Genomic DNA, 26598 nt, shown 5'->3' on the forward strand with positions numbered 1-26598 from the left:
CTGGATACCAGAGACTGTCATTCTGTAGTGTCTGTTTCAACCTCGGTCCTTCTACACCAGCATTCTTCAAAGCAAAGCTTGCGGGTCAGTGGTTGTGGCCATTCATACTCTGATTCTTATGTGAGCCAAGGATAATGAAGCCATTGTGACATCACTGATGTGATTGGCTCTTAGGCACTGGTGGAATGAGGCATTATGACATCACAATATCTGCTCTGGATACCAGAGACTGTCATTCTGTAGTGTCTGTTTCAACCTCAGTCCTTCTACACCAGCATTCTTCAAAGCAAAGCTTGCGGGTCAGTGGTTGTGGCCATTCATACTCTGATTCTTATGTGAGCCAAGGATAATGAAGCCATTGTGACATCACTGATGTGATTGGCTCTTAGGCACTGGTGGAATGAGGCATTATGACATCACAATATCTGCTCTGGATACCAGAGACTGTCATTCTGTAGTGTCTGTTTCAACCTCAGTCCTTCTACACCAGCATTCTTCAAAGCAAAGCTTGCGGGTCAGTGGTTGTGGCCATTCATACTCTGATTTTATGTGAGCCAAGGATAATGAAGCCATTGTGACATCACTGATGTGATTGGCTCTTAGGCACTGGTGGAATGAGGCATTATGACATCACAATATCTGCTCTGGATACCAGAGACTGTCATTCTGTAGTGTCTGTTTCAACCTCAGTCCTTCTACACCAGCATTCTTCAAAGCAAAGCTTGCGGGTCAGTGGTTGTGGCCATTCATACTCTGATTCTTATGTGAGCCAAGGATAATGAAGCCATTGTGACATCACTGATGTGATTGGCTCTTAGGCACTGGTGGAATGAGGCATTATGACATCACAATATCTGCTCTGGATACCAGAGACTGTCATTCTGTAGTGTCTGTTTCAACCTCAGTCCTTCTACACCAGCATTCTTCAAAGCAAAGCTTGCGGGTCAGTGGTTGTGGCCATTCATGCTCTGATTCTTATGGGAGCCAAGGATAATGAAGCCATTGTGACATCACTGATGTGATTGGCTCTTAGGCACTGGTGGAATGAGGCATTATGACATCACAATATCTGCTCTGGATACCAGAGACTGTCATTCTGTAGTGTCTGTTTCAACCTCAGTCCTTCTACACCAGCATTCTTCAAAGCAAAGCTTGCGGGTCAGTGGTTGTGGCCATTCATGCTCTGATTCTTCCCTCTCTCCTTAAAGAATGACATGAAGATGGTTTCCCGCGGTTATCCACGGGGACGGGAACGGTGATGAATTTTTTCACCGTGTCATTCTCTAGCTCCTATCCCACCTTTCTGAGTCACAGCCAAACATGGAAAACAATGAATATGACTCAATTTTGGAGCCCCTGCCTCCCTTGTGCCCTGTACGGCTGTACTGCCCGCACATAACTTGCTACGGTCCCGATTCCAAAAGGATTAGGCAAGGTTTGGGATGCACTTCACAAATCATCCCTCAACCAGCATTTTTTTTTTTTTTGCTTCCCAGTCCTCACCTGAATAAAAAGGTATCTGAAAGGAGAGAACCATGCCTTTAGAACCATCGCAATGGCATGAGGAAACGGCGACTGATTTTCATCCAGCAAATTCAGTTCCATACCAAATGCCACCTACAAAGAGACATCAAAGCAAAAGTGACACGCTCCCGGCAAACAAAAAAAACTCACCCTACAACAGCGGCCATTACCCATATTAAACCCAGTGATCGTCTGAAGAACAGGCCAAAGGAACCGACTTCATTTCAGGACCCTGGTTATTTTGAGCGATATTACGAGGAGATTGTGAAAGGAACTTGTTGAAACCTGATAACCATTTATCAGTTATGTTATGGGACACCGAAGGTAGTACCGGCAGGACTCTGTATGAGTAGGGTTACCAGATTTTCGTAAAACGAAAATCCGGAATCCGATGCCCCGCACCCAGGCCCAACCACACCCCGTTCTGCCCCGCAGGCCCCGCCCCCTCAACCTGTTTGCTTGTGGGGATGGCACCTGCACATGCACTGGTGTGAACGTGACGATGTCATGCGCAGATGGGTTCATAGACAACAGGTGCGAAAGACAAAAGCGCGCGCTGACAATTGAGCGCAACGCTGCGCCGCCAGCTCCGCTCTAAATTACAGTTTTTAGGGCTCCAACAGGGGGTTTTTGTTGGGGAACCCCCCCAGTTTACTTAATAGACCTCGAGCCGGCGTTATGGGGGGTTTGGGGGGTTGTAACCCTCCACATTTTACTGTAAACTGAACTTTTTCCCTAAAAACAGGGAAAAAGTGAAGTTTTCAGTAAAATGTGGGGGGTTACAACCCCCCACCGCCCCCCACAACGCCCCCACAACACGGCGCGATGTCTATTAAGTAAAGTGGGGGGTTTCCCCCCCCCGTCCCCCCCCGTCGGAGCACTAAAAACAGTAATTTAGAGCGGTGCAGCAGCGTGCGCTGCGCTCAATTGTCTGGGCGCGCCTTTCTCCCAGCGCGCTTTTAACCTGACACCCAGGTTCATAGACAACGGCGCGAAAGACAAAAGCGCGCGCCGACAATTGAGCGCAGCGCCCCCCACAACGCCCCCACAACGCGGCGCGATGTCTATTAAGTAAAATGGGGGGTTCCCCCCCACGCCCCCCCGGTCGGAGCACTAAAAACAGTAATTTAGAGCGGCGCAGCAGCGCGCGCTGCGCTCAATTGTCTGGGCGCGCCTTTGTCCCGCGCGCTTTGACCTGATACCGGCGCAGGATGCCGTCCTGGCGTCCGCTTGTTGTTAGAAGCTTTTCCAAACACCCCGGACATAGTGCCGGGTTTTTAAAAGCCGTCCAGACCCCTGGACATGAACTAAAAAAAAGGGAGTATGAGAGTGGGAGTAGTTGTAATGACATATAGACACTGGGGCCAACTGCCCTGTGACAAAAATAAGCTGAGTTATCCTACAAAATGCACTGCATGTCCATTCCAAAACCACTGAGGAAGTGGCTAGCGGTGGCCTATCTAGTCACCATGAGTCAATGTTCCCCTCTAGGCTTGCGTGGATCACACACCTTTTAGCAGGATGCAATGCAGCTGTTCAGCCCCCACCAAAAAGCGGGTGGGGTCGGTACCAACACCTTCTGCCACTAATTGCTGCTGCTGCTGCTGCTTTCCCCAAGCAAACTGAAACGGACCGGCAGTGGGACCTTCCCGTACATACTGCGTCTGCCATCCCGCCCTCTCCGCCATCACTTCTTCTTTCAGGGCAGAGCCAGCGGCCCTGGATATGTACAGGAAGTGATGTCACAGCTGGTTTGTTTCAGTTTGCCACTGCTGTTGCTTTAGTTGGTGTGGATACTACTATGAATTATTTCTATAGTGCTACCAGATGTACACAGCGCTGTACAGAGTCACAAAGAAGACAGTCCCTGTTCCAAAGAGCTTACAATCTAAACAGCCAAGACAGACAAACAAGATGTCCATGGATACAGTTAAGGGGAACGGTAATCAGCTGGCTGAGTTGGAGGGCAGAGGGGAGAACAGGACAATCAAGCCATTGTGACATCACTGATGAGGTTGGCTCTTATTGGTGGAATGAGGCATTATGATGTCACAATCTCAGCTCTGCTTCCCAAATCCTGAAACTCTTCACACTACTACTACTATGAATTATTTCCATAGCGCTACCAGATGTACACAGCGCTGTACAGAGTCACAAATAAAACAGTCCCTGCTCAAAGAGCTTACAATCTAAACAGCCAAGACAGACAAACAAGATGTCATGGATACAGTTAAGGGGAACGGTTAATCAGCTGGCTGAGTTGGAGGGCAGAGGTGGAGAACAGGACAATCAAGCCATTGTGACATCACTGATGAGGTTGGCTCTTATTGGTGGAATGAGCATTATGACATCACAATCTCAGCTCTGCTTCCCAAATCCTGAAACTCTTCACACTACTACAGTTGTTGGCAACTGGGGAGTAGGGTTATGGATTGAAGGCTATATCAAAAAGGTGGGTTTTTAGCCTGCTTTTAAACGAGGTAAGGGAAGGTGCTTGAGAGAACAAACTTGGGTAATTTGTTTCAGGCATTGGCAGAAGCTAGATGAAAGGAACGGAGTTCTCTGGGAGGTGTATAAGGAGAGAGAAGAAGGAGAGATATTTATGCTGGACACGGGGGAGGTAAAAGGAAGGGAGAAAGGCTACTGCTGGACAGGGGGAGCAGGCAAGGGGTGATGGTGGACAGCAGGCCAGATGAATAGAAAGAGTACAGAAAGCAAGAAAGACAGACAGAAGAGGCCAAGGTGAGAGAGAGAGAGAGAAGAAAAAAGAAGACAGACCACCACACCATCTATTCTAGCACCCGTTAATGTAACGGGCTTAAAGACTAGTCTTTATATAAACTATCATTTCGGAGCTGGTATTCAATTTAAGAACGGTTTGGAGCAACACCGCGTAATTATTGACCAGGCTACATATGGGAATTGGATGACAGTTATTGACATCTATTTCTTGGACGAAAACATTTATGTGATGACTTGCAAAATTTAAGTGGATACAAAGCCACGTGGGGGGGGGGGGGAGGAAGTCAGGTGGTATGTATTAGGCAATCCCAATCTTTTGTTAGAAACATAGAAAATGACGGCAGAAAAGGGCCACGGCTCATTTTAGTCTGCCCACACTAATGGCCCACCCCCTAACTACCTCCATGAAGAGATCCACATGCCAAATAAAAACATATGAACATGACGGCAGAATAGGGCCACGGCCCATCCAGTCTGCCCACCCTAATGGCCCACCCCCTAACTACCTCCATGAAGAGATCCCACATGCCAAATAAAAACATAGAACATGACGGCAGAATAGGGCCACGGCCCATCCAGTCTGCCCACCCTAATGGCCCACCCTCTAACTACCTCCATGAAGAGATCCCACGTGCCAAATAGAAACATAGAACATGACGGCAGAAAAGGGCCACGGCCCATCTAGTCTGCCCACACTAATGGCCCACCCCCTAACTACCTCATGAAGAGTTCCCACATGCCAATAGAAACATAGAACATGACGCAGAAAAAGGGCCACGGCCATTATAGTCTGCCCACACTAATGGCCCACCCCCTAACTACCTCCATGAAGAGATCCCACATGCCAATCCCAATCTTTTCTTTTAAAATCTGGCACGCTGCTGGCCTCAATGACCTGTTGTGGAAGATTATTCCAGCGATCAACCACCCTCTCGGTGATGAAAATATTTTCTGGTGTCGCCATGAAATTTCCTACCCCTGATTTCAACGGATGCCCTCGTTGTTGCCGTGGGTTCCCTTAAGAAAAAGAGAGCCTCCTTTCCAACCTCGATACAGCCCGTGACATATTTGAATGTCTCGATCATATCTCCCCTCTCTCTGCGTTCCTCAAGTGAGTATAGCTGCAATTTACCCAGCCGTTCCTGCATACGGGAGATCCTTGAGTCATGAGACCATCCTGGTGGCCATTCGCTGAACCGACTCAACTCTCAGCACGTCTTTTTGATAAAGTGGCCTCCAGAATTGTAGCACAATTCTGGAGGCCCACATTATCAAAAAGACGTGTTGAGAGTTATGGACGCATACCTAGCCCAGGGATCACTTTAAGAAACCTTCCCTCTCCTCCCAGCTTCACTCACCCCAGTCTCCCCCGGTTGGCACTCTCCTTATAGAATTACCCTCTACAGTTTTCTTTGGTATCCTATTGTTTGTATTTGTGAGATTTGGGGGTTTTCTTTTCTTTGCCAATCCTGACTTAGATATCACAACCTATCAATAATATTTCCAGTAATTCTGAATGCTTACAAAGAAAGTAAACTTTCTAGTGTGCATAGGGAGAGGTATGGCCAGGTAGGAAAAAGGGAGGTATTGATGCCTCTATAAGACTCTGGTGAGACCTCATTTAGAATATTGTGTACAGTCTGGAGGCCACACCTTCAAAAAAATATAAAAAAGGATGGAGTCGGTCCAGAGGAAGGCTACTAACGGTGTGTGGTCTTCGTGATAAGGCGTATGGGGCAAGGACTTAAAGATCACAATCTGTATACTTTGGAGGAAAGTCTGGAGAGGGGAGATTTGATAGAGACGTTTTAAATACCTACATAATGTAAATGCGCATGAGTCGAGTCTCTTTCATTTAAAAGGAAACTCTACAATGAGTTAAGAGGTGATAGGCTCCGGAGTAATCTGAGGAAATACTTTTTACGGAAAGGGTAGTAGATGCATGGAACAGACTCCCAGAAGAGCTGGTGGAGACAGAGACTGTGAATGATTTCAAGAGGGCCTCGAGAGAGAGAAAGAGATAATGGTTACTGCAGATGGGCAGCTCTATGACATCACAATGCAGGTGTAAAGGGCCTAAGCCAATAGGAAGAAGAGATGCAAATGTTAAGAACCTTAGCCAATAGGGAGAGGAGGAGATAATGGTTACTACGGAATGGGCCATTTGGCCTTTATCTGCCGTCATGTTCTATGTAACCCTATTTCTTTTCCTTAATGTTTAGTATCTGTATGTAATGCATATATAGATTATTTCATCTCTTCCCCCCCCCCCCCCTTTTTACTATATTGTGAACCGCTTAGATTTTAACTCTGGTTTTATATTTGCGGTATATCAAATAAATTGAACTTGCCTTCGTTTTATGTTTTGTGCAAAGAAAGAAGTTATTTTGATGAAATATGGTGAATGTAGCAGAGTTGAGCCCAGTGGTCTAGGATTTGCTGCTCAGGGCGGATCCTACGGAAGCAGAACGCCTGCTGTCCCTCTACTTTTGGAGGACCTGTGTTCATGCCTGAGAGGGACAGTCACTGCAATGACTGAGGAAGCCGAGATTAAAGCAGGGATGTCCCAGTCTCTGGTGAATTATAAATAAAGTTTCATAGCGAAATTTGTCTCAAGAAACAACACACTGAAAAATACCTTCAGCATATTGCATAATAAGTTTAATTCCTGCAGGTAAGTGATGTGGTTTTCATTTTTAACCCTTTCTAAAAGAGCCCTGGCATTTCACAAACACAGGGCTCTCTAGTAAGCTTGTGATGGGTCAAGCACCCGTGTCAAGAGATTCCAATATGGCTGACTGCTTCCTTTTTTTTCAGATACAATGGACCTGTTTTATATAGGAAACCGGGAGCTAACCAATCTATTATAATAATAATAATACATTTTCCCCTCCGTATTCGAGGGGTTAGGGGCAGAGCCGGCCTGCAAATATTTTAAAAAACGCGAATAATATTCGGGCCGGGTTCTGCCCCTAATCCTCACTTCTCCTGGCTATTTTAAGCCCTGAAAGCCCCCACCCCTTAAGCCTTACCTGGTGGTCTAGCGGGTTTCAGGCTGGAGCGGATCTTCCCACGCTCCTGCCCCGTGCAGATCGCTCACAGGAAATGGCTGCTGCAGTCTCTTGAGCCATTTCCTGTGAGCGATCTGCACGGGCCAGGAGCGTGGAAAGATAGCTCCTGCCTCGAAAACCCGCTAGACCACTAGGTAAGGCTTAAGGAGGGGTCTTACAGGGCTTAAAATAGTCTGAAAAATGAAAATGAATTCTGTGGTTTAAAACCGCGAATAAGCAAATCCGTAGATACGGAATTCACAAATACGGAGGGGGAAGTGTAATAACTTTATTCTTATATACCGCCACACCACATAGGTCTAAGCGGTTCACAACAAAGAGGACTGTACAATCAGTGAAAAATAAAGTGGACTTATAGGAAAATGTGATAGTTCTGGAACACATTGTTCTATGAAATATGAAGGGCTGAGAACATTATTTATTGTTGCATCTAAACAGAGGAGGGTTTCAGAATTCATCCACCCTCTCAAGGCATTCTCACCTTGCAGATAACATCCAGGGTAAGACGGTTGATTATAGCATGGAAGCCCACCTCTTGGATACCGTCTGCCTTCTCTTCTAACCGTTCCATCAGGTGTTCCGCTTTCTCGTTGAAAACCCCCATCATGTCCATCAGATACCTAGCCGTTCAAGGGGAAACTCTTACTGCACCACGACCAGCTCCGAGGTATCAGTGCCAAACTATTCATTTCTTCTAACTTCTCTCATACAAAAGAATACACAAGGATAATAATTAAGGGGTCCTTTTACTAAGGCGCGTAAATCGATTTAGCGCATGGTAACTGATTTGGCATGCACTAATCTTTAACATGCACTAATCTTTAACATGTGCTAAATCAGTTAGCGCACGCAAAATCATGCGCTCCTTAGTAAAAGACCCCTAAGTTAACAAATAACCTATACAAAAATAATAATTGTTAAAAACTTAGTCAAAAAAAGGCATTTCATTTGTAACTTTGCTCAGAAAGCAGGTGATAAGCTCCCAGACTTGCAATTTTGCTGAAGGCAGGGGTTCATTGATTTTACGCTGCTTGTACCAATGGTCATGGTCGGGAATCGGTGAGCAATCCTTTACCCAGAAAAACCTAGGGTAGAAAATAACAAGTGTCCTTCAAAGGTGTCTGCAAGGGGGGGGGGGAAGAACTTCAGAGAGTGGACATTTAAACCTCTTTCCTACTCTGATGGGCCATCCCCCTCACTTCTCCGCTCACCATGTTCAAATGCTGAAGATGCACCACGTGGGGAATGTTTCAGATTTCTGCAAGTTCCGGTTTAGTCCAGAAACCAATCCAAACACTCTAAAATGATCTTAGACTCGAGGTAAATTTCCCAGGGCTTATGAAGTAGGACAGTGATTCCCAACCCTGTCCTGGAGGAACACCAGGCCAATCGGGTTTTCAGGCTAGCCCCTAATGAATATGCATGAGAGAGATTTGCATATGATGGAAGTGATAGGCATGACAAATTTGCTTCATGCATATTCATTAGGGCTAGCCTGAAAACCCCAATTGGCCTGGTGTTCCTCCAGGACAGGGTTGGGAATCCCTGCCCTAATGAATATGCATGAGAGAGATTTTGCATATGATGGAAGTGATAGGCATGCAAATTTGCTTCATGCATATTCATTAGGGCTAGCCTGAAAACCCAATTGGCCTGGTGTTCCTCCAGGACAGGGTTGGGAACCACTGAAGTAGGAATAGCATGTCATCCACAAAGGCAAGAACTTTAACTATCAATCCACCAAGGTCAGCCCTCTTAATTTATTACACTGGCCAACACTCATGTTGGTGCTTCAAATGTTAGAGCTGTTTCTGGGTATCTTTGACCTGCTGATACCAAAAAAAAAAAAATGGCACCAGTTTTCTCCTACCAGCTCTAGCTTTTGAGATTCAGAGCATGTGCCATATACCACTCTTTATTCTGCTCGTCCATTATAAAAATTAGGATATTTTAATACAGTACTCCCCCGATATTCACGGGGGTTCTGTTCCAGGAGTCCCCACGAATGCTGAAAAACTGCGAATACGGTTTTTAGCGAGGGAGATAGGAGTGAGGGCACCCAGAGAGGCAGGAGAGAGCAGGCCGGAGCGCCTGCGAGTGAAGGAAATCACTCGCGGTATGCTCCGACCGCCTCTTCCTGCACTAAAGTCGGGAGCTGCTTTGACACGCAGCTCTGATTGGCGAGGCCCGACTTTAGTGCAGGAAGAGGCAGGCGGAGCACACCGCGAGTGATTTCCTTCACTCGCTGGCGCTCCGGCTGCTCATCTTCTGCCTCTGCGATTGTCCTCTTCTGCCCGGTCATTTGCGCTCGGAAATCAGCGAATGACCGGGACCGCAAACAGAGAACCGCGAATGACCGGGGGGAACACTGTATTGTGTTTAAATGAAAATCTTTTAAGCATGAAAGAAACATATCAAAAATTAAAAGTGTACAACATGAAAATCTACTTGTTTCATACCAAAATATGAGGAGCCCATGGCTTATCTTGATCTCCAAGCTTGACATATGCTCTTTTTTACACACTTAGAAATAGGTTTCCTACTTGCTTTCAGCGTGCACAACCCACAAATATAGCAAAATATATCGGGATGATTCAAGCAGCTCCGTCTTGAAGTAGCCCTAACTTCTTACGATGTTCGAGCTGCAAAAATGAAATGATATGAGTGGGAATATACACTCACCTCCTATACCAGGGGTAGGGAACTCCGGTCCTCGAGAGCCGTATTCCAGTCGGGTTTTCAGGATTTCCACAATGAATATGCATGAGATCTATTAGCATACAATGAAAGCAGTGCATGCAAATAGACCTCATGTATATTCATTGGGGAAATCCTGAAAATCCGACTGGACTGTGGCCCTCGAGGACCGACATTGGACACCCCTGATGTAAACACTCTCACTATATCTGCTAATTTGTATTCATAAACACAAACCGGGTTACAGAAGACAAAGTTGTGCAACTGTTTTAAACAGATCAGGTTGAGAAACCTTTGAAATACAAATTTATATAGTCTAAGGCAGGGGTAGGGGACTCCGGTCCTCGAGAGCCGTATTCCAGTCAGGTTTTCAGGATTTCCCCAATGAATATGCATTGAAAGCAGTGCATGCAAATAGATCTCATGCATATTCATTGTGAAAATCCTGAAAACCCGACTGGAATACGGCTCTCGAGGAATGGAGTTCCCTACCCCTGGTCTAAGGAAATCATGTTTACCATCTAATTTTTTTACACATAATTATGTAATAGAACAAAGGAGAATTTGTCATTTGAGCTTTACATTTTTATGCCAGTGTGGATAAGAAGTAGATGAATGGTTGTGAAACAAAGATCAGTATACACAAAAATGTGACTACCGTATTTTCACGCATATAACCTTGCGCGTTATACGCGTGAGCGCGTTTTACAAATTTTTTTTTACATAGTTCCCCCCCGACGTCCGATTCCCACCCCCGTAGGACCGCTCGCACCCCCACCCCGAAGGACCGCTCGCATGCGCTGCTTCGTCTTCCGGCGGTCCCGCCCTTTCTCTGATGTCAGAGAAAGGGCGGGACCGCCGGAAGACGAAGCAGCGCAGACGCAGGGCTCACAGAAGGGCCGGGTCCGCCAAAAGGAAGCAGCAGGACACCGGTAGGAGCTTCTACGTGATGAGGGGGGGGGGTCGGGAGGCTGTGGGGGTGCGAGCGGTCCTTCAGGGTGGGGGTGCGGGTGGGAGTGCGTGCGAGTGGTCCTTTGGGTGGGGGTGCGGGTGCGTGCGAGCGGTCCTTCGGGGGGGGGGGTGAATCGGACCGTCGGGGGGGCATCAGGCTTTCAGGGTGGGGGACAGGACTTCAAGGGGGAGAGGAGAGTCCGGGGTGGCCAGAGGAAGAGTTGGGGCGGCGACGGGAGAAGTCGGGGCAGCATGCGCGGTATACGGGTGTGCGCGGTATAATAAATTTTTTTTTCATATATGTCGGTTTCCACGCGCCTATACCCGTGTGTGCGTTTTACACGGGGTGCGCGTTATCTTCGTGAAAATACGGTAATTTCAGTGCATAAATTTCCCATTCAAGAAAGAAAGCTTGTTATGACATTCCGATTCTGCAGAAGAGATCTTTTAAATAGTGCTCTCAAAAAATGAATACATTCAACCATTATCCAAGCAACTAGAGCTGATGCGGTCTATCCAATGCAAGTTTCTGAATCAGCCCAAATAACCCCAGGAACAGGTCAAACACCCCGAGGCGCCAAGAAATTGTTGTTGTTGGCCTGTGTCATTATTCTGTTTATTAAGATTTGTTTACTGCCTTCTTGGAAAAAATTTACTCAAGGCAAGAATAAGTCAAACCTAGGCAATAGACAAAGCAGAAAAAATATTTCCCGTTGCACCCAGCGCCCTTCTCCCGCAGCCCTGTGTCCTCAGAGACCTCCTAGTCAGACAGGAACCTTGCTCCAGATTCCTGACATTGGAACACAGTGCTATACTTCCAAAGTTATTTCTAAATTAATAATATTTGCAGAAGAAAGGACATTTAATAGCCCATAAGGAGATGCATTGATAATTAACCTTCATACCTCTTCCCAAATAGATTAAACAACGTATTGTAGGTTTTCGGGTCTTTTGGATACTTGGGTGACATCATATACTCCTGGAATATAAAGCACAGGGTTAGAGGGTATAGTTCAGAACATCACTTAACCCCCTTCTTATGAAGCCGCATTAGCGTCTTTTATCACCGGCCACAGCGGTAAAAGTTCTGAAGCTCATAGGATTTCTATGAGCATCGGAACTTTTATCACCGCGGCCGGTGATAAAAAAAACGCTCACGCAACAAGGGGGGTTAATGCTGAATACAAAGTCACACAACCATGCTTTAATTATTACACGGAATTCACAACAACGCACTCCCTAGTACAGGGGTAGGCAATTCCCGTCCTCGAGAGCCGGAGCCAGGTCAGGTTTTCAGGATCTCCACCATGAATATGTATGAGATGGATTTGCAGGCACTGCCTCCTTGAGATGCAAATCTATCTCATGCATATTTATTGTGGATATCCTGGAAACCTGACCTGGCTCCGGCTCTCGAGGACCGGAATTGCCTACCCCTGCCCTAGAACACAGGTTGCTCATAGCTGACCATTCCCCTGTTCAGTTGGGTTCCATATCTACTAGAGACCAAGGACCAGACTTTAAGCTCCAGCAGAAAATAGTTAAAAAAAGCCGCAGACCCACCACTTAAAGCTTCTAAAAGGAAGGAAATGGCATAGGAAATAAATCAAACCCAGTGAAAACATTGCAGGATTTTTTGCTCTTACGCACTGAATTCAGGGTTCAGAAAAAGAAAAAAAAAAAAGGAGCACATGGCTCTCTGTGCAATCCTAACTGATGCTGAATAGCTAAGGGCTCGTTAGTCACAAGAACACAAAAAATAGCCATACTTGGTCAGATCACTTGTTCATCTAGCCCGGTATCCCATTCCAGGTGACAAGTACCTGGCAGAAACCCAAATAGTAGCAACATTCTAGAATCTCAAAGAACAGTAAGATTCCGGAACCCCAAAGAGTAGCAACATTCTAGAATCTCAAAGAACAGTAAGATTCCGGAACCCCAAAGAGTAGCAACATTCCATGCTACTGATCCCAGGGCAAGCAGTGGCTTCCCCATGTCTTTCTCAATAGCAGACTATGGACTTCAAAGATCTTCTTGGACCCTCTTTTTTTTTCATCTATACTCATTCCCTCAGTGTTTTGAGCTCTTCCCATAGTTTTCAGTACCACCTCTATGCCGACGACTCTCAGATCTACCTGTCTATATTAAAAAATTTCTACAGGAATCTAGGCCCAGGTCTCAGCCTGCCTGTCCAACATTGCTGCTTGGATGTTTCACCAACATTTAAAACTGAACATGGCCAAGGGTGAATTTCTTATCTTTCCACCTGTCCTAAACCCACTTCTCCGCTCCCCCCCTCTTCTCAATTTCTGTGGATAGCACTCTCATCCTCCCTGTCTCATCAGCTCGCAGGCTTGGGGACTCCTTTCTCTGCACAAATCCAACAGACCACTAAAGCCTCTTGTTTCTTTCTCTATAATAATCACCCAAATCTGACCTTTTCTTTCCAATCACACTCCCAAAACTCTTATCACCTCTCGCCAAGATTACTGCAACTTGCTTCTCACAGGTGTTCCATGAAACCAGGGGTGCCCAAATGGTCGATCACGTTGCCTTTGTGATCTTGTTCTTCCTGCCTCCCCGAGCCAGGCCAGGCGCGTACAAGCACCGGACCCACAAACCTTCACCTCATAGAAACATAGAAATAGACGGCAGATAAGGGCCACGGCCCATCTAGTCTGCCCACCTTAATGTCCCTCCCCTACCTTTGCCCTGTGAATAGATCCCATGTGCCGATCCCATTTGGCCTTAAAATCAGGCACGCTGCTGGCCTCAATCACCTGTAGTGGAAGATTATTCCAGCGATCAACCACTCTTTCAGTGAAAAAGAATTTCCTCCGATGTTAATTCTGACATTGGAGAGGAAGTTCTGGGCCAGCCAATCACTACCTGGCTGGCCTGGAACTTCCTCTCCGACGTCAGAATTGACGTTGGAGGTGAAGGCTTGTGGGTTCAGAGCTTGTACGCGCCAGGCCTGGCTCGGAGAAGCAGGCAGATATTGGCATGGTGGCTTTGGGGGGGGGGGGACAGGGAGAGAGAAAGAATCAGGGAAGTGGGGAAATTGGCACAATGGCTTGGGGGACAGGGGGAGAGAGAAAGAAAGACAGAAATAAAGAGGGCGGGCAGGAGAAGAGAGAAAAAAATGAAAAGGGGAAGGGCAGAAAGAAAGACAGAAAGAAATATTGGATTTACAGAAGAAGGAAGTGCAACCAGAGACTCATGAAAACTCCAGACAATAAGGTAGGAAAAATGATTTTATTTTCAATTTGGTGATCAAAATGTGACCGTTTTGAGAATTTATATCTGCTATATTTTGCACTATGGCCCCTTTTTACTAAACCGCGATAGTGTTTTTTAGCGCAGGGAGCCTATGAGCGTCAGGAGCTGCGAGAGGCATTCAGAGTAGCTCCCTGCGCTAAAAACAGGTTTCAGGTTTTCAGGTTTTTATTTATATTTGATGGATCGCTTATTCAAATTACTAAGCGATTTACAACTTCATAAAAGCGGGTTACAATAAGTAAACAACAAACACAAGACTTAGAACTAACAATTTTAAGACGTACACGAAACGTAAGGATAAGGGGTAAAGTTACATCTTCATGGCTTAAGAAAAGAGAGAAAATAAGGGATGAAACAATGGGAAGGGGTAAAAAATCCGAGCCCTAATATTTGTATCTAAAGAAGGAGGTTAAAGATTAAACGTGGTTTAGTAAAAGGGGAGGGGGTATGTGTCTATTTTTGCATAATTGCTACTGAGGTGACTATGAATATTTTAAAGCCATCTGCCTTAACCTCTGAAAAAAAAAACCCAAATATAAATGATAATTAACATTTTCTCTGCCTACAGTGTGCTTTGTGATTTTAAAAAATTTTATTGTTGGTAGATCATTTTGACTTGGTCATTTGAAAAGTAGCTCGCAAGCCCAAAAAGTATGGGCACCCCTGCACTAAACCATCTCCTTCCCCTTAAATTCGTTCAAAATTCTGATGCATGTCTTATATTCTACCAGTGTTGCTCTGCTCACATTACCCCTCCTCAAGCCACTTCCTTGGCTGCCTATCCATTTCCGCATGCAGTTCCAAATTCCTCTTATTGACTTACAAGTGCATTCACTCTGCAGCTTCTCAGTATCTCTCCTCTCTTATCTGGTTTTATTTATTTATCCCCGCCCTTATCCAGGGAGAGTTACACAATAGAGAATGACACGGTGACAAAATTCATCACCGTTCCCGTCCCCGCAGATAACCGTGGGAAATAATCCCATGTCATTTTCTAGTGTCTATTTCAACCTCGGTCCTTCTACAACAGCATTCTTCAAAGCAAAGCTTGCGGGTCAGTGGTTGTGGCCATTCATACTCTGAGCCAAGGATAATGAAGCCATTGTGACATCACTGATGTGATTGGCTCTTAGGCACTGGTGGAATGAGGCATTATGACATCACAATCTCTGCTCTGGATACCAGAGACTGTCATTCTGTAGTGTCTGTCTCAACTTCAGTCCTTCTACACCAGCATTCTTCAAAGCAAAGCTTGCGGGTCAGTGGTTGTGGACATTCATACTCTGATTCTTCCCTCTCTCCTTAAAGAATGACATGAAGATGGTTTCCCGCGGTTATCCGCGGGGACGGGAACGGTGATGAATTTTGTCACCGTGTCATTCTCTATTACACAACTACATACAAAATATAAAAATACATATAACAAACGAGTCGTATCCATGACAGACATCTCTACAAACGATAAAACAGTCCAGACCGTAGAATACATCAGTGACCAGCACCCTGCAATCAGCAGTCTCCACTCTTACTCATTTAAACAATCTCAGACCCTGTATTTCATCTGACAAAACAAAACAAGTGCCTTTTGAGTATCTGTCCCTATACTCCATTTATCGGGTATGTCTCTCTTATCTGTGCTAACAATTATTGGCAAATATTTGGATTTGCACACGCATTCTGCTAAGTGCTTCTCTGTACACGTGCACTTTTTTTATTTTTAGCACGAGCAGAATTATAGAATTTGGGGGGATCAAGTTTCAAATTGATTTTAAAATTTCTTATGCCGCCCAATCAAGCCTTCTAGGCGGTGTACAAAAACGCCAAAACAATGCGCCAATTAAAATACAATTGAAACAAAAACAAACCAGGGGAAATGACATTTTTTTAAAGACATTGACGAACGGGAACAAAAGGGAAGAAGGGTTAGAATTACAATTGACAGAAAGAAAGAAAACACTCAAGGGAAAGAATAACAAAGAACATAAGAAGTTGCCACCACTGGGTCAGATCAGAGGTCCATCCCGCCCAGTGGTCCGCTCCCGCGGCAGCCCATCAGGTCTGTGACCTGTGAAGTGGTTCCTGACCATTTCTGTAACCTACCTCTACATCTATCTGTAACCCTCAAAGGGAGGGGGGACTGAAGGTGGAAACCTTTCTTGAATCTAAGTCGTCCTTAAAAGGACAGTTGACGTTACAAAAGCATCAAGGGAGAGAAAAGTCTTTAACTTTGAAGTTGCCTTAGTGTCGTTTGCTTGTGAAAAGGAGACTCTGATGCCTAATTTATGTGCAAGGATTTATACCAGTTTTCAATTGGTGCAAATCCTTGCTATGCGCTTCTCTATAAATAGCATGCAACTCGGAGTGCTCAGTGCACATTTTTTGGTGTTTTAAATCTTGTCCTAAAGATCTGAAGTAGTGATCTCAAAGACCTAAAAGCACATAGCATTGGCTTAACATGGCCACTGTTCAGAAATGTTCGCTGTGCATGTGTGTGTTTAAATGTCAAATTTATACATTACTCTGCTCTGTGTGTATTTAATACAGAACTTATAGACCTCTAAATTGCCATGGAGGCTTCAAAGAGGTTTAAAAACAATCAAATTAGGTACTTTGAACTCTCTCTGTCCCAAATGGGCTTACAATTTATATTACCTAAGAAAAATATTTACTTATATGGCACAGATATATAGAAAGAAGGAAAAGAAAGAAGAGAATACGAGGGTCATTTCATAAATAATGCACACTATTTTTTAAAAAAAATTTACATGTTTTATTTTTTTTTTTCAAGTATTTCTTTACAATCCTTCAATATAGTCTCCCTGCTTTGCAATGACTGAGTCCCAATGTCCGGGAAACTTCATTATTCCATCCAAGACACCGTTTTTGTTCAGTTGCCGAATGGCTCGGGAACCGGCGGAAAAAAAGCTCTTCCAGAGATGCAAAACAATGTCCACGCATAGGTTGTTTCAACTTTGGAAAAAGGTCGAAGTCTGGTGGACTGTAGGGAGCATGAGGTAACACCTCCCAGCCGCATTCGCGCAGTTTTTCAATGACGACATTTCCTATGTGCGGACGAGAGTTGTCGTGAAGAATGAGTGGCCCAGCCAAGAGCAACTGAGGTCAGGTTTTGTGCATTTTTTTTTTTTTTGCAAAAAATCATGATAATACATGCTGTGACACTTCTTCCACATGGAACTTTGTCTGCTTCACGATCATAAGCAAAAATCATCATTTGTTTGACTTTTGATTGAGCTCGCCGAAATTTTTTTGGCTGTGGGGAAGATGGAGCTTTCCACTCGTCATTGAAAAACTATGCGAATACGGCTGGGAGGTGTTACCTCCTGCTCCCTACAGTCCAGACATGAGTCCACCAGACTTCGACCTTTTTCCAAAGTTGAAACAACCTATGCGTGGACATCGTTTTGCATCTCTGGAAGAGCTTTTTTTCCGCCGGTACCCGAGACATTCGGCACACTGAACAAGAACGGTGTCTTGGATGGAATAATGAAGTTTCCCGGACATTGGGACTCAGTCATTGCAAAGCAGGGAGACTATATTGAAGGATTGTAAAGAAATAAAACATGTAAATTAAAAAAAAAAATAGTGTGCATTATTTATGAAATGACCCTCGTATATTAAGGAAAACTTCAAAACAATTAGTATCAAAGAACCCAGAAAGATAAAAAATAAATAAAAATTCACCCTAAAATTAAGCAATCCTGGAAGGTTTCTCCCAAATGCAGAGAGAAGGTAAGACAAGAAGGCAATCCGTTTCTCTTCTACAACTCCTGTCTTTTCTGAATTAGTTTCATAAATGTTAACAATGTACCCTGGAGTCTTCTGCCACCTACAGAAGGATGTGGCAGATTAAGAAATGAGACGAGATGAAGCCACATTTACCTTTATTGCTTCTGGGCTTATGGCAAATAGAGCGATTTGGTGGAAAACATTAATCCTGAACAGAGGCCCATAGGTCTCAGCCCTAAGCAGGACACAAAGAAAAACAGAAGAAAGCCAGTCATGTACAAAGCACAACACATCAGCAGCCACTTAATTCATGCCACACTATTACAGATGGATCTTTGGTTCGTAGACAACAACGCGGAAAACAAAGGCGCGCGCCGACAACTGAGCGCAAGACGGAGGCGCACGCCAAAGAAAATTACTGGTTTTAGGGTCTCCGACGGGGGTTTTTGTTGGGGAGCACCCCCAGTTTACTTAATACAAATCGCGCCGGCGTTGTGGGGGGTTTGGGGGGTTGTAACCCCCCACATTTTACTGTAAACTTAACTTTTTCCCTAAAAACAGGGAAAAAGTGAAGTTTTCAGTAAAATTTGGGGGGTTACAACCCCCAAAACCCCCCACAACGCCCCCACAATGCGGCGCGATCTGTATTAAGTAAAGTGGGGGTTCCCCCCCACGCCCCCCCCCCCGTTGGAGCCCTAAAAACAGTAATTTTCTTCAGCGTGCGCCTCCGCGCTGCGCTCAATTGTCTGCTCGCGCCTTTGTCCCGGCGCGCTTTTGACCTGACACCGGATCGGTTCATAGCGCGCTTTTGACCTGACACCAGATCTTTCTGGAGTCTAAACTCTTTTTCTTTGTAGAAGTAGCCTGGAAAGCAAAATATCCCAGAGAGTGGGCTGGGCTAGGCCAGGCACCGAGTTAATTTTTCCGTGCTTCCCTGTGGAAGTTCTGAGCTAGAAAATGATACTTCCTAGGATTCTAACCAGCCAACAGTGGCTTTATAGCCAAGAGAAGCTGTCTACTCTTTTCACCACTAAAGCAGGGATTCCAGTCTCCCAGCCAATTGTGTTTTTAGCATATTCACAATGAATATTTATGAGATAGATTTGCATCCAATGGAGTCAGTACATGCAACTCTATCTATGACTACTACTAATTATTTCTAGAGTGCTACCAGACGTACGCAGAGCTGTACAGAGTCACAAAAAAGACAGTCCCTGCTCCAAAGAGCTTACATCTAAACAGACAAGAGAGACGAACAGGATGTCATGGATACAGTTAAGGGGAACGGTTAATCTGCTGGCTGGGTTGAAGGGCAGAGGGGAGTATAGGACAGTCAAGCCATTGTGACATCACTGATGAGGTTGGCTCTTATTGGTGGAATGAGGCATTATGACATCACAATCTCAGTTCTGCTTACCAAATACACACAGTTAAGGGGAGCAGTTAATCTGCTGGCTGGGTTGGAGGGCAGAGGGGAGTATAGGACAGTCAAGCCATTGTGACATCACTGATGAGGTTGGCTCTTAGGCATTGGTGGAATGAAGCATTATGACATCACAATCTCAACTCTGCTTCCCAAAGACTGAAACTCTTCACACTACTACTATGAATTATTTCAATAGCGCTACCAGACACACGCAGCACTACACAGAGTCACAAAGAATAAGAAAACAGTCCCTGCTCCAAAGAGCTTACAATCTAAACAGACAAGAGAGACGAACAGGATGTCATGGATACAGTTAAGGGGAACGGTTAATCTGTTGGCTGGGTTGGAGGGCAGAGGGGAGTAGGGTTATGGATTGAAGGCTATATCATTATTCATTGCAGGACAGGTTTGCAGATCCCTGTAGTGGACAATATGCCAGCCCATGTGGCCACCAAATGAGAAGAGGACACAGAGAAAGCCAGGAGAATATGGGGCTGAAAATTACAGAATGGGACCGTTTGGGGTTTTCTTTCTTTCTCTCCCACATTGGTCCCGACTCTTACCTTGCTGTTTCTTTTTTACAGAATTGGGTTCCAAGAAATCGATGCTTGTATATAAGTCACCAAATGTATTGAAAAATTTGAGTCACACTGAAGATATATCCATAGGGTAAAGCTAGGGAAGCACATTTTAAAAATTGTCATTTGAATGTCTATCATATCCCTCCTGCGTAGGGTCTGAACCTAAGGATCTAAATAGATAGGTATAGACCATTGCTCAGGCAATGGGCCTGATGGGCCGCCGCGGGAGCGGACCGCTGAGCAGGATGAACCTATGGTCTGCCTCAGCGGAGGCAACTTCTTATGTTCTTATGTTCTTAAATATGTAGACCTATACTATTTTTCTATGCCATGTTGGCAAAAAATATTCAGTATGAGAACCACAGAAGCCAACTTTTCAAAATGATTCTTATGTTATGTTTATTCAAACTCGCTATACCACCTTTTCTGAAAATACAGGTCAGAGCGGTAAACAACTCTAATAAAGACAAAAAAAAAAAAAAGAAAAGAAAAGGGCAAACAGAACGCTTGGAATGATTAAGAAGGGGATCACGAACATATCGGAGAAAGTTATCATGCCGCTGTACCGGGCTATGGTACACCCCCACCTGGAATACTGCGTCCAGCACTGGTTGCTGTACATGAAGGAGGACACGATACTACTCGAAAGGGTCCAGAGAAGAGCGACTAAAATGGTTAAGGGGCTGGAGGAGTTGCCGTACAGTGAGAGATTGGAGAAACTGGGCCTCTTCTCCCTTGAAAAGAGGAGACTGAGAGGGGACATGATCGAAACATTCAAGATAATGAAGGGAATAGACTTAGTAGATAAAGATAGGTTGTTCACCCTCTCCAAGGTAGGGAGAATGAGAGGGCACTCTCTAAAGTTTAAAGGGGATAGATTCTGTACAAACGTAAGGAAGTTCTTCTTCAACCAGAGAGTGGTGGAAAACTGGAATGCTCTTCCGGAATCTGTTATAGGAGGAAACACCCTTCAGAGATTCAAGACAAAGTTGGACAAGTTCCTGCTGAACCAGAACGTGGTTATGGGGCTGGAGAAGTTGCCGTACAGTGAGAGATTAGAGAAACTGGGCCTCTTTTCCCTTGAAAAGAGGAGACTGAGAGGGGACATGATCGAAACATTCAAGGTCCTGAAGGGAATAGACTTGGTAGATAAGGATAGGTTGTTCACCCTCTCCAAGGTAGAGAGAACGAGAGGGCACTCTCTAAAGTTAAAAGGGAATAGATTCCGTACGAACTAAGGAAGTTCTTTCTTCACCCAGAGAGTGGAAGAAAACTGGAACGCTCTCCCGGAGGCTGTTATAGGGGAAAACATGCTCCAGGGATTCAAGACAAAGTTGAACAAGTTCCTGCTGAACCAGAACGTACGCAGGTAAGGCTAGTCTCAGTTAGGGCACTGCTCTTTGACCTAAGGGTCACCGCTGGAGCGGATTGCTGGGCACGATGGACCACTGGTCTGACCCAGCAGCGGCAATTCTTATGTTCTTCTATAATAAAACAGAATTCTGTTATTGATAGGACAGGCTGCTTGCAAAGCAAGAACAATCATTCAGAAAACACCGAAAAAAAAAAAAAAAAAAAGTAAGCAAGACAAATCACATGGCTCACAGATCGGGAACAAAAAAGCTGCAGTATAGAAGTGTGTTTTTAGAAAGGATTTGAATATTTTCAAGGATAATTTTTTATGGCGGCTGTAGGTACAGCATTCCACTAGAGGGGAGCAATAAAGAAAAAAAGCCGAATGGCACGTTGATTCCAAATGTGCTCATTAGGAATTAAAACAGGATAGACATTGTTCAAAAGTAGATCAGTAGGAATAAGCAGAAATGGTAGGAGAGCACGATAAGTGAGAATAAGAATCTTTCAATTGACAATGAAAGTGTTATCAGAAGCCAGTGCAGTTTTATGAGAAGCGGGATAATATGATCCAAGTTTATTAAATATTTGATTCATCGCTTATTAACATTCTAAGCGATGTACAAAGTATAAAATATTAAATTACAACAGTTGAAGGGAAACAGACAATGTAAATACGACTGACAAGACAAATTAATGATACAGAAGGAAGGGAGTAGGTAAAGAAATACAATTTTAAAAAATAGTAAAGGAAACATATAAGGGCAAAACAACATTAGGGAGGGGGAAGAAATAAAAAAACAGAAAGTTTAAAGCATAGGGCTCAGTAGAAAACCCTAATCTAGTCCTACATTCTAGTTATATTAGCTATCAAACGCATCTTTAAAAAGAAAGCATTTTAGTTTGCTCTTAAATCTATCCAAACCTGATTCTTCTCGTATATAAATTGGAAGTAGATTCCACGTTTGAGGGGCGGTAACAGAAAAAAATAGAATGTCGCCGTGTATTTATAGATTTAAGAGAAGGAACTGTCAAAAGATGCTGGTCAATAGATCTAAGTGATCTAGAGCAGTGTTCTTCAACCTTTTACACCTGTGGACCGGCGGAAATAAAATAATTATTTCAAACTACTAAGACTGAAATTTTTTTTTAAAAAACCATCGCCGCCCCGTCCCCGCGAGCCCGGTCCCACAAACCATCTGATCCCATCTGCACAAGCCTCAAATAGTTATGATTTTATATTGAACATATTTTATTAAAGTATAAAAAGAAACAATATTCTATACAATTGTCATTTTATAAATACAAATAATACAGGGCAAAGATCAACAAAACCCCTGTCTCCCCTCCCCTTCACATATATCCCCTCTACTATCAAGAAAACTGAATAAGCCAAATTATTACAGAATGCTACACAAATATCATGTAACAGAATACCACAGTCACACATGACAGGAATGGTGTTAGGGGAGTGGAACAAGGGCAACTGCCCCCTGGTCAGAGAGAGCCCTAAGCCAGCTGGAAGCTAAAGAAGCACTGCCTGGGCTTTGCACTCCCCAGTTATGTCTAGCAAGATACATATTTCAAATCTGATATATTTGAATCACAAGATAGAAATAAAATTATTTTTTTCTACCTTTTGTCGTCTCTGGTTTCTGCTTTCATTGCCTTTTCACTCTCTTCCATCCAGCGTCTGCCCTAAGAACATAAGAATTGCCACTGCTGGGTCAGACCAGTGGTCCATCATGCCCAGCAGTCTGCTCACGCAGCGGACCTCTGGTCGAAGACCAGCACCCTAACTGAGACTAGCCCTACCAGCACACGTTCTTGTTCAGCAGGAACATGTCTCACTTTGTCTTGAATCCTTGGAGGGTGTTTTACCCTATAACAGCCTCTGGAAGAGCGTTCCAGCTTTCTACCACTCTCTGGGTGAAGAAGAACTTCCTTATGTTTGTATGGAATCTATCCCCTTTCATCTTTAGAGAGTGCCCTCTCGTTCTCCCTACCTTGGAGAGGGTGACTAGTGTCTTTCTCTACTAAGTCTATTCCCTTCAGTATCTTGAATGTTTCGATCATGTCCCCTCTTAATCTCCTCTGTTCGAGGGAGAAGAGGCCCAGTTTCTCTAATCTTTCGCTGCACGGCAGCTCCTCCAACCCCTTAACCATTTTAGTCGCTCTTCTCTGGACCCTTTCGACTAGTACCGTGTCCTCCTTCATGTACGGTGACCAGTGCTGGACGCAGTACTCCAGGTGAGGGCGTACAGCGTCATGATAACCTTCTCTGTCTCTTCAGTCCAGCATCTGCCCCGTCCATTCACTGTCTGTCTTTCCCTGCCATCTCTCCTCCTGCCCCCCCCCCCCCCAATTTGGTCTGGCATCCATCATCTTCCTTTTGTTCCCCTCATGGTCTGGCATTTCTGTCCTTCCCTCCCCCCTGTGGTTTTTAGCATTTCTCTCTTCTCATTTCCTCCACTCAGATCTGATATCGTTCTCTGCTCTCTCTTCCCTTTTCTTCTTTGGTCTTCTCTATTTTCTGCCTCCATCTAAATTAAATTATTTCTTACTATTTAGTCCTGTTTCCCTGTTTTCACTGTCTACCCACAGCTTGTCACCGTTTTCCATCACCCCTCCATTATCTTACTATTTTCTTCCTCCTTTATTTATCTTTTTCTTCCATCCAGTATGTGTTCTTTCTCCACTTCCATTCAGCATCTGCTCTCCCCTCTCAACTGACATCCATCTGCCTTCTGCTCTCTCTCCCTCCTCACTTCCATCATCTGTCCCGTTCTCTCTCTCTCTCATCTCCTCCATTCCATCATCTGCCCCTTCTCTCTCTCTCTCCCCCCCCCCAACTTCCATCATCTGCCCCCCTTCCCCTCACCTTTGCGGGTCACGTTCTTTCCCCTGAGGGTGGCTCATGTCAGAGGGGAAGCTTTGGCTGAGCAGAACCGCTTGCAAGGAACAGTGGAACTTAATTGATGTCAATGCTGGGGTCCGTTGCCGTTTGAAGAAGAAGAAAAAGAAAAAAAAGGTGGAAAAAAAGGGACCTGCAAAGTTGAGAGGAAGGGAAACCTCCAGGACAGCTGCTCTTTGCCCTCCTTCAGCGGCCCAAGAGTCTTTAGGCAAGCGGCAGCTCTGTATGCTTTTAACTTTGGCACAGAGCTGCCTCTAAGCAGTAGTTTAGCGCGGTTTCATGAGGCAGCCTCGGGGCCTTTGCTAGGCCGGCCCGCTTCGATGATGCGATGTGGGCCGGCCTAGCAAAGGCCCCGAGGCTGCCTCATGAAACCGCGCTAAACTACTGCTTAGAGGCAGCTCTGTGCCGAAGTTAAAAGCATACAGAGCTGCCGCTGCTGGTCGGGAGGTGCGGAGACAAGGCAGGAAGCATACGCTGCAGGAGTCCCGGCGAAGGCAGAAGTCCCGGCACAGCGACGGCAACAGGAAATTGCAAGTCAGCTGACGCCGGCACCTTTCGTTGCGGCGGGGACCCGAGTCCTTCGCGGACCGGCAAGATTTTTTTGCGGACCGGCACTGGTCCGCGGACCGGCGGTTGAAGAACTGATCTACAGGGAGTATAGGGAATCAATACACTATAAATAAAAGAAGGTGATTTGTATAGAAGAGATTTAAAAGTTAGTAGACTTAGTTTGTAAGTTATTCGGTGAGCAACTGGAAGCCAATGCGCTTCCTTAAGTAACGGAGTCACGTGATCAAATTTTTTTGCATTCTTTATGAGTTGAATTGAGGCATTTTGTATGATCTGTAGACGACTAATTTCTTTTAGAGCAATTCCTTTGAATAACGCATTACAGTAATCTAATTTTGAAATCACCAGCGAGTGAATTAGTATATTTAGAGATTTTGGGTAAAGGAATTTGGAAACAGAGCGAATCTGCCGTAATCTATAGAATGTGGATCTAACAATACTACTAATATGTTCGTGGAAGGTAAGCTTGCTATCGAAAGTAACCCTGAGGATCTTAATGGTACTAGTTGATTGCAAGGTAGAACCTTTAATAGTAATAGGAAACGAAAGCTTGTGATCAAAATTTTTTTTGCATTGTCAAGGAATCTAGCTGCTAACCCCAATGAAAAGTCACCCCTCCCTAGACACAGTCAGGGATATTTCTCAATATTGAGGGAGCTCAAGCACCCACAGAGCTGACTCCTTTGGCGACAGCCAAGATCACTGTTATACTAAAGAGAGAGGTACACTGGAAAGGGAGGAGCTGTCCTGAGAGGGTTCCCCTTGTTAGATAATCATCCTGACTGCTCATGCATAGTCAGAGTAATTACTAAAATAGTCTCCATCTTTCCCTAAGCCCATCTCCCCACATTTGGGTTCAGACCTTTTTCAGTTCAAGCTCAAGGTAAGTTACCTTCCGATAAATTCTCTTTTCCCAATATTGAGAACATACGAATAGCCATATTAGGTCATCTAGCTCAGTATCCTGTTTTCAACAGTGACCAATCCAGGTCATTTATTATTATTTTTTTTTAATTCTTTATTTAAACACTGCGCCCAAGCATACAACATCATGGCATAACCAGAAAAGCAGTAAAACAGTATACAAGAAATGCAAAACCTCTCCCCTCAAGAAAGAACCCCCCAAACCCCATCCCCTACCCAAACCCAGCCCCCCAACCCCCCCCAGAGAACCAGCTGAATTGCCCCATCCCCAAAAGGATTTCCATTTAATTTCATTAAGTTCCCCTCCCCCCCCAGTCTTTATAATTTTTGAAAGAGTAAAAAAAATCAATTCACTCAGGATTTTGTAGACCTCAATCCTATCTTCCCTCAGCCGTCTCTTTTCAATATAATTAAAATAAATAGTATGAAATAATTTTTTTTTTCTTAATGAATACTTAAGCTCTGGAACTCATTGCCAGAGGATGTGGTAACAGTGGTTCGTGTATCTGGGTTTAAAAAAAAAAAGGTTTGGACAAGTTCCTGGAGGAAAGGTCCATAATCTGCTAGTGAGACAGGCAAGGGGGAAGCCACTGCTTGCCCTGGGACTAGTAGCATGGAATGTTGCTACTATTTGGGCTTCTGCCAGGTACTCGTGACCTGGATTGACCACTGTGAAAACTGAAGACTCGTCTTGATGGACCATTGGTCTGATCCAGTATGGTTGTTCTTATGTTCACGTGTGCACATAGGGAAGTAGATGTCAGTAACTGGCCGGAGCACTATTCTGTAAATAGCCACTCAACTTACTTAGTGGGTTAT

General features: G+C 44.7%; 1 protein-coding gene across 1 annotated transcript in view; it reads right to left on the reverse strand.

The window, feature by feature from the left end:
* The window catches only part of LOC117363915 (cholesterol 24-hydroxylase-like), a 68923-nt gene that overhangs the window by 37626 nt on the left and 4699 nt on the right, over nucleotides 1-26598 (reverse strand). Inside the window, 6 exon segments of the mRNA XM_033952486.1 lie at nucleotides 1504-1617; nucleotides 7819-7957; nucleotides 8330-8391; nucleotides 8393-8419; nucleotides 11890-11964; nucleotides 18165-18246. Coding sequence (XP_033808377.1) covers nucleotides 1504-1617; nucleotides 7819-7957; nucleotides 8330-8391; nucleotides 8393-8419; nucleotides 11890-11964; nucleotides 18165-18246 — 499 coding nt within the window.

This window comes from Geotrypetes seraphini, chromosome 7, assembly GCF_902459505.1.
Source record: "Geotrypetes seraphini chromosome 7, aGeoSer1.1, whole genome shotgun sequence".
Classification (NCBI taxonomy): Eukaryota; Metazoa; Chordata; class Amphibia; order Gymnophiona; family Dermophiidae; genus Geotrypetes; species Geotrypetes seraphini.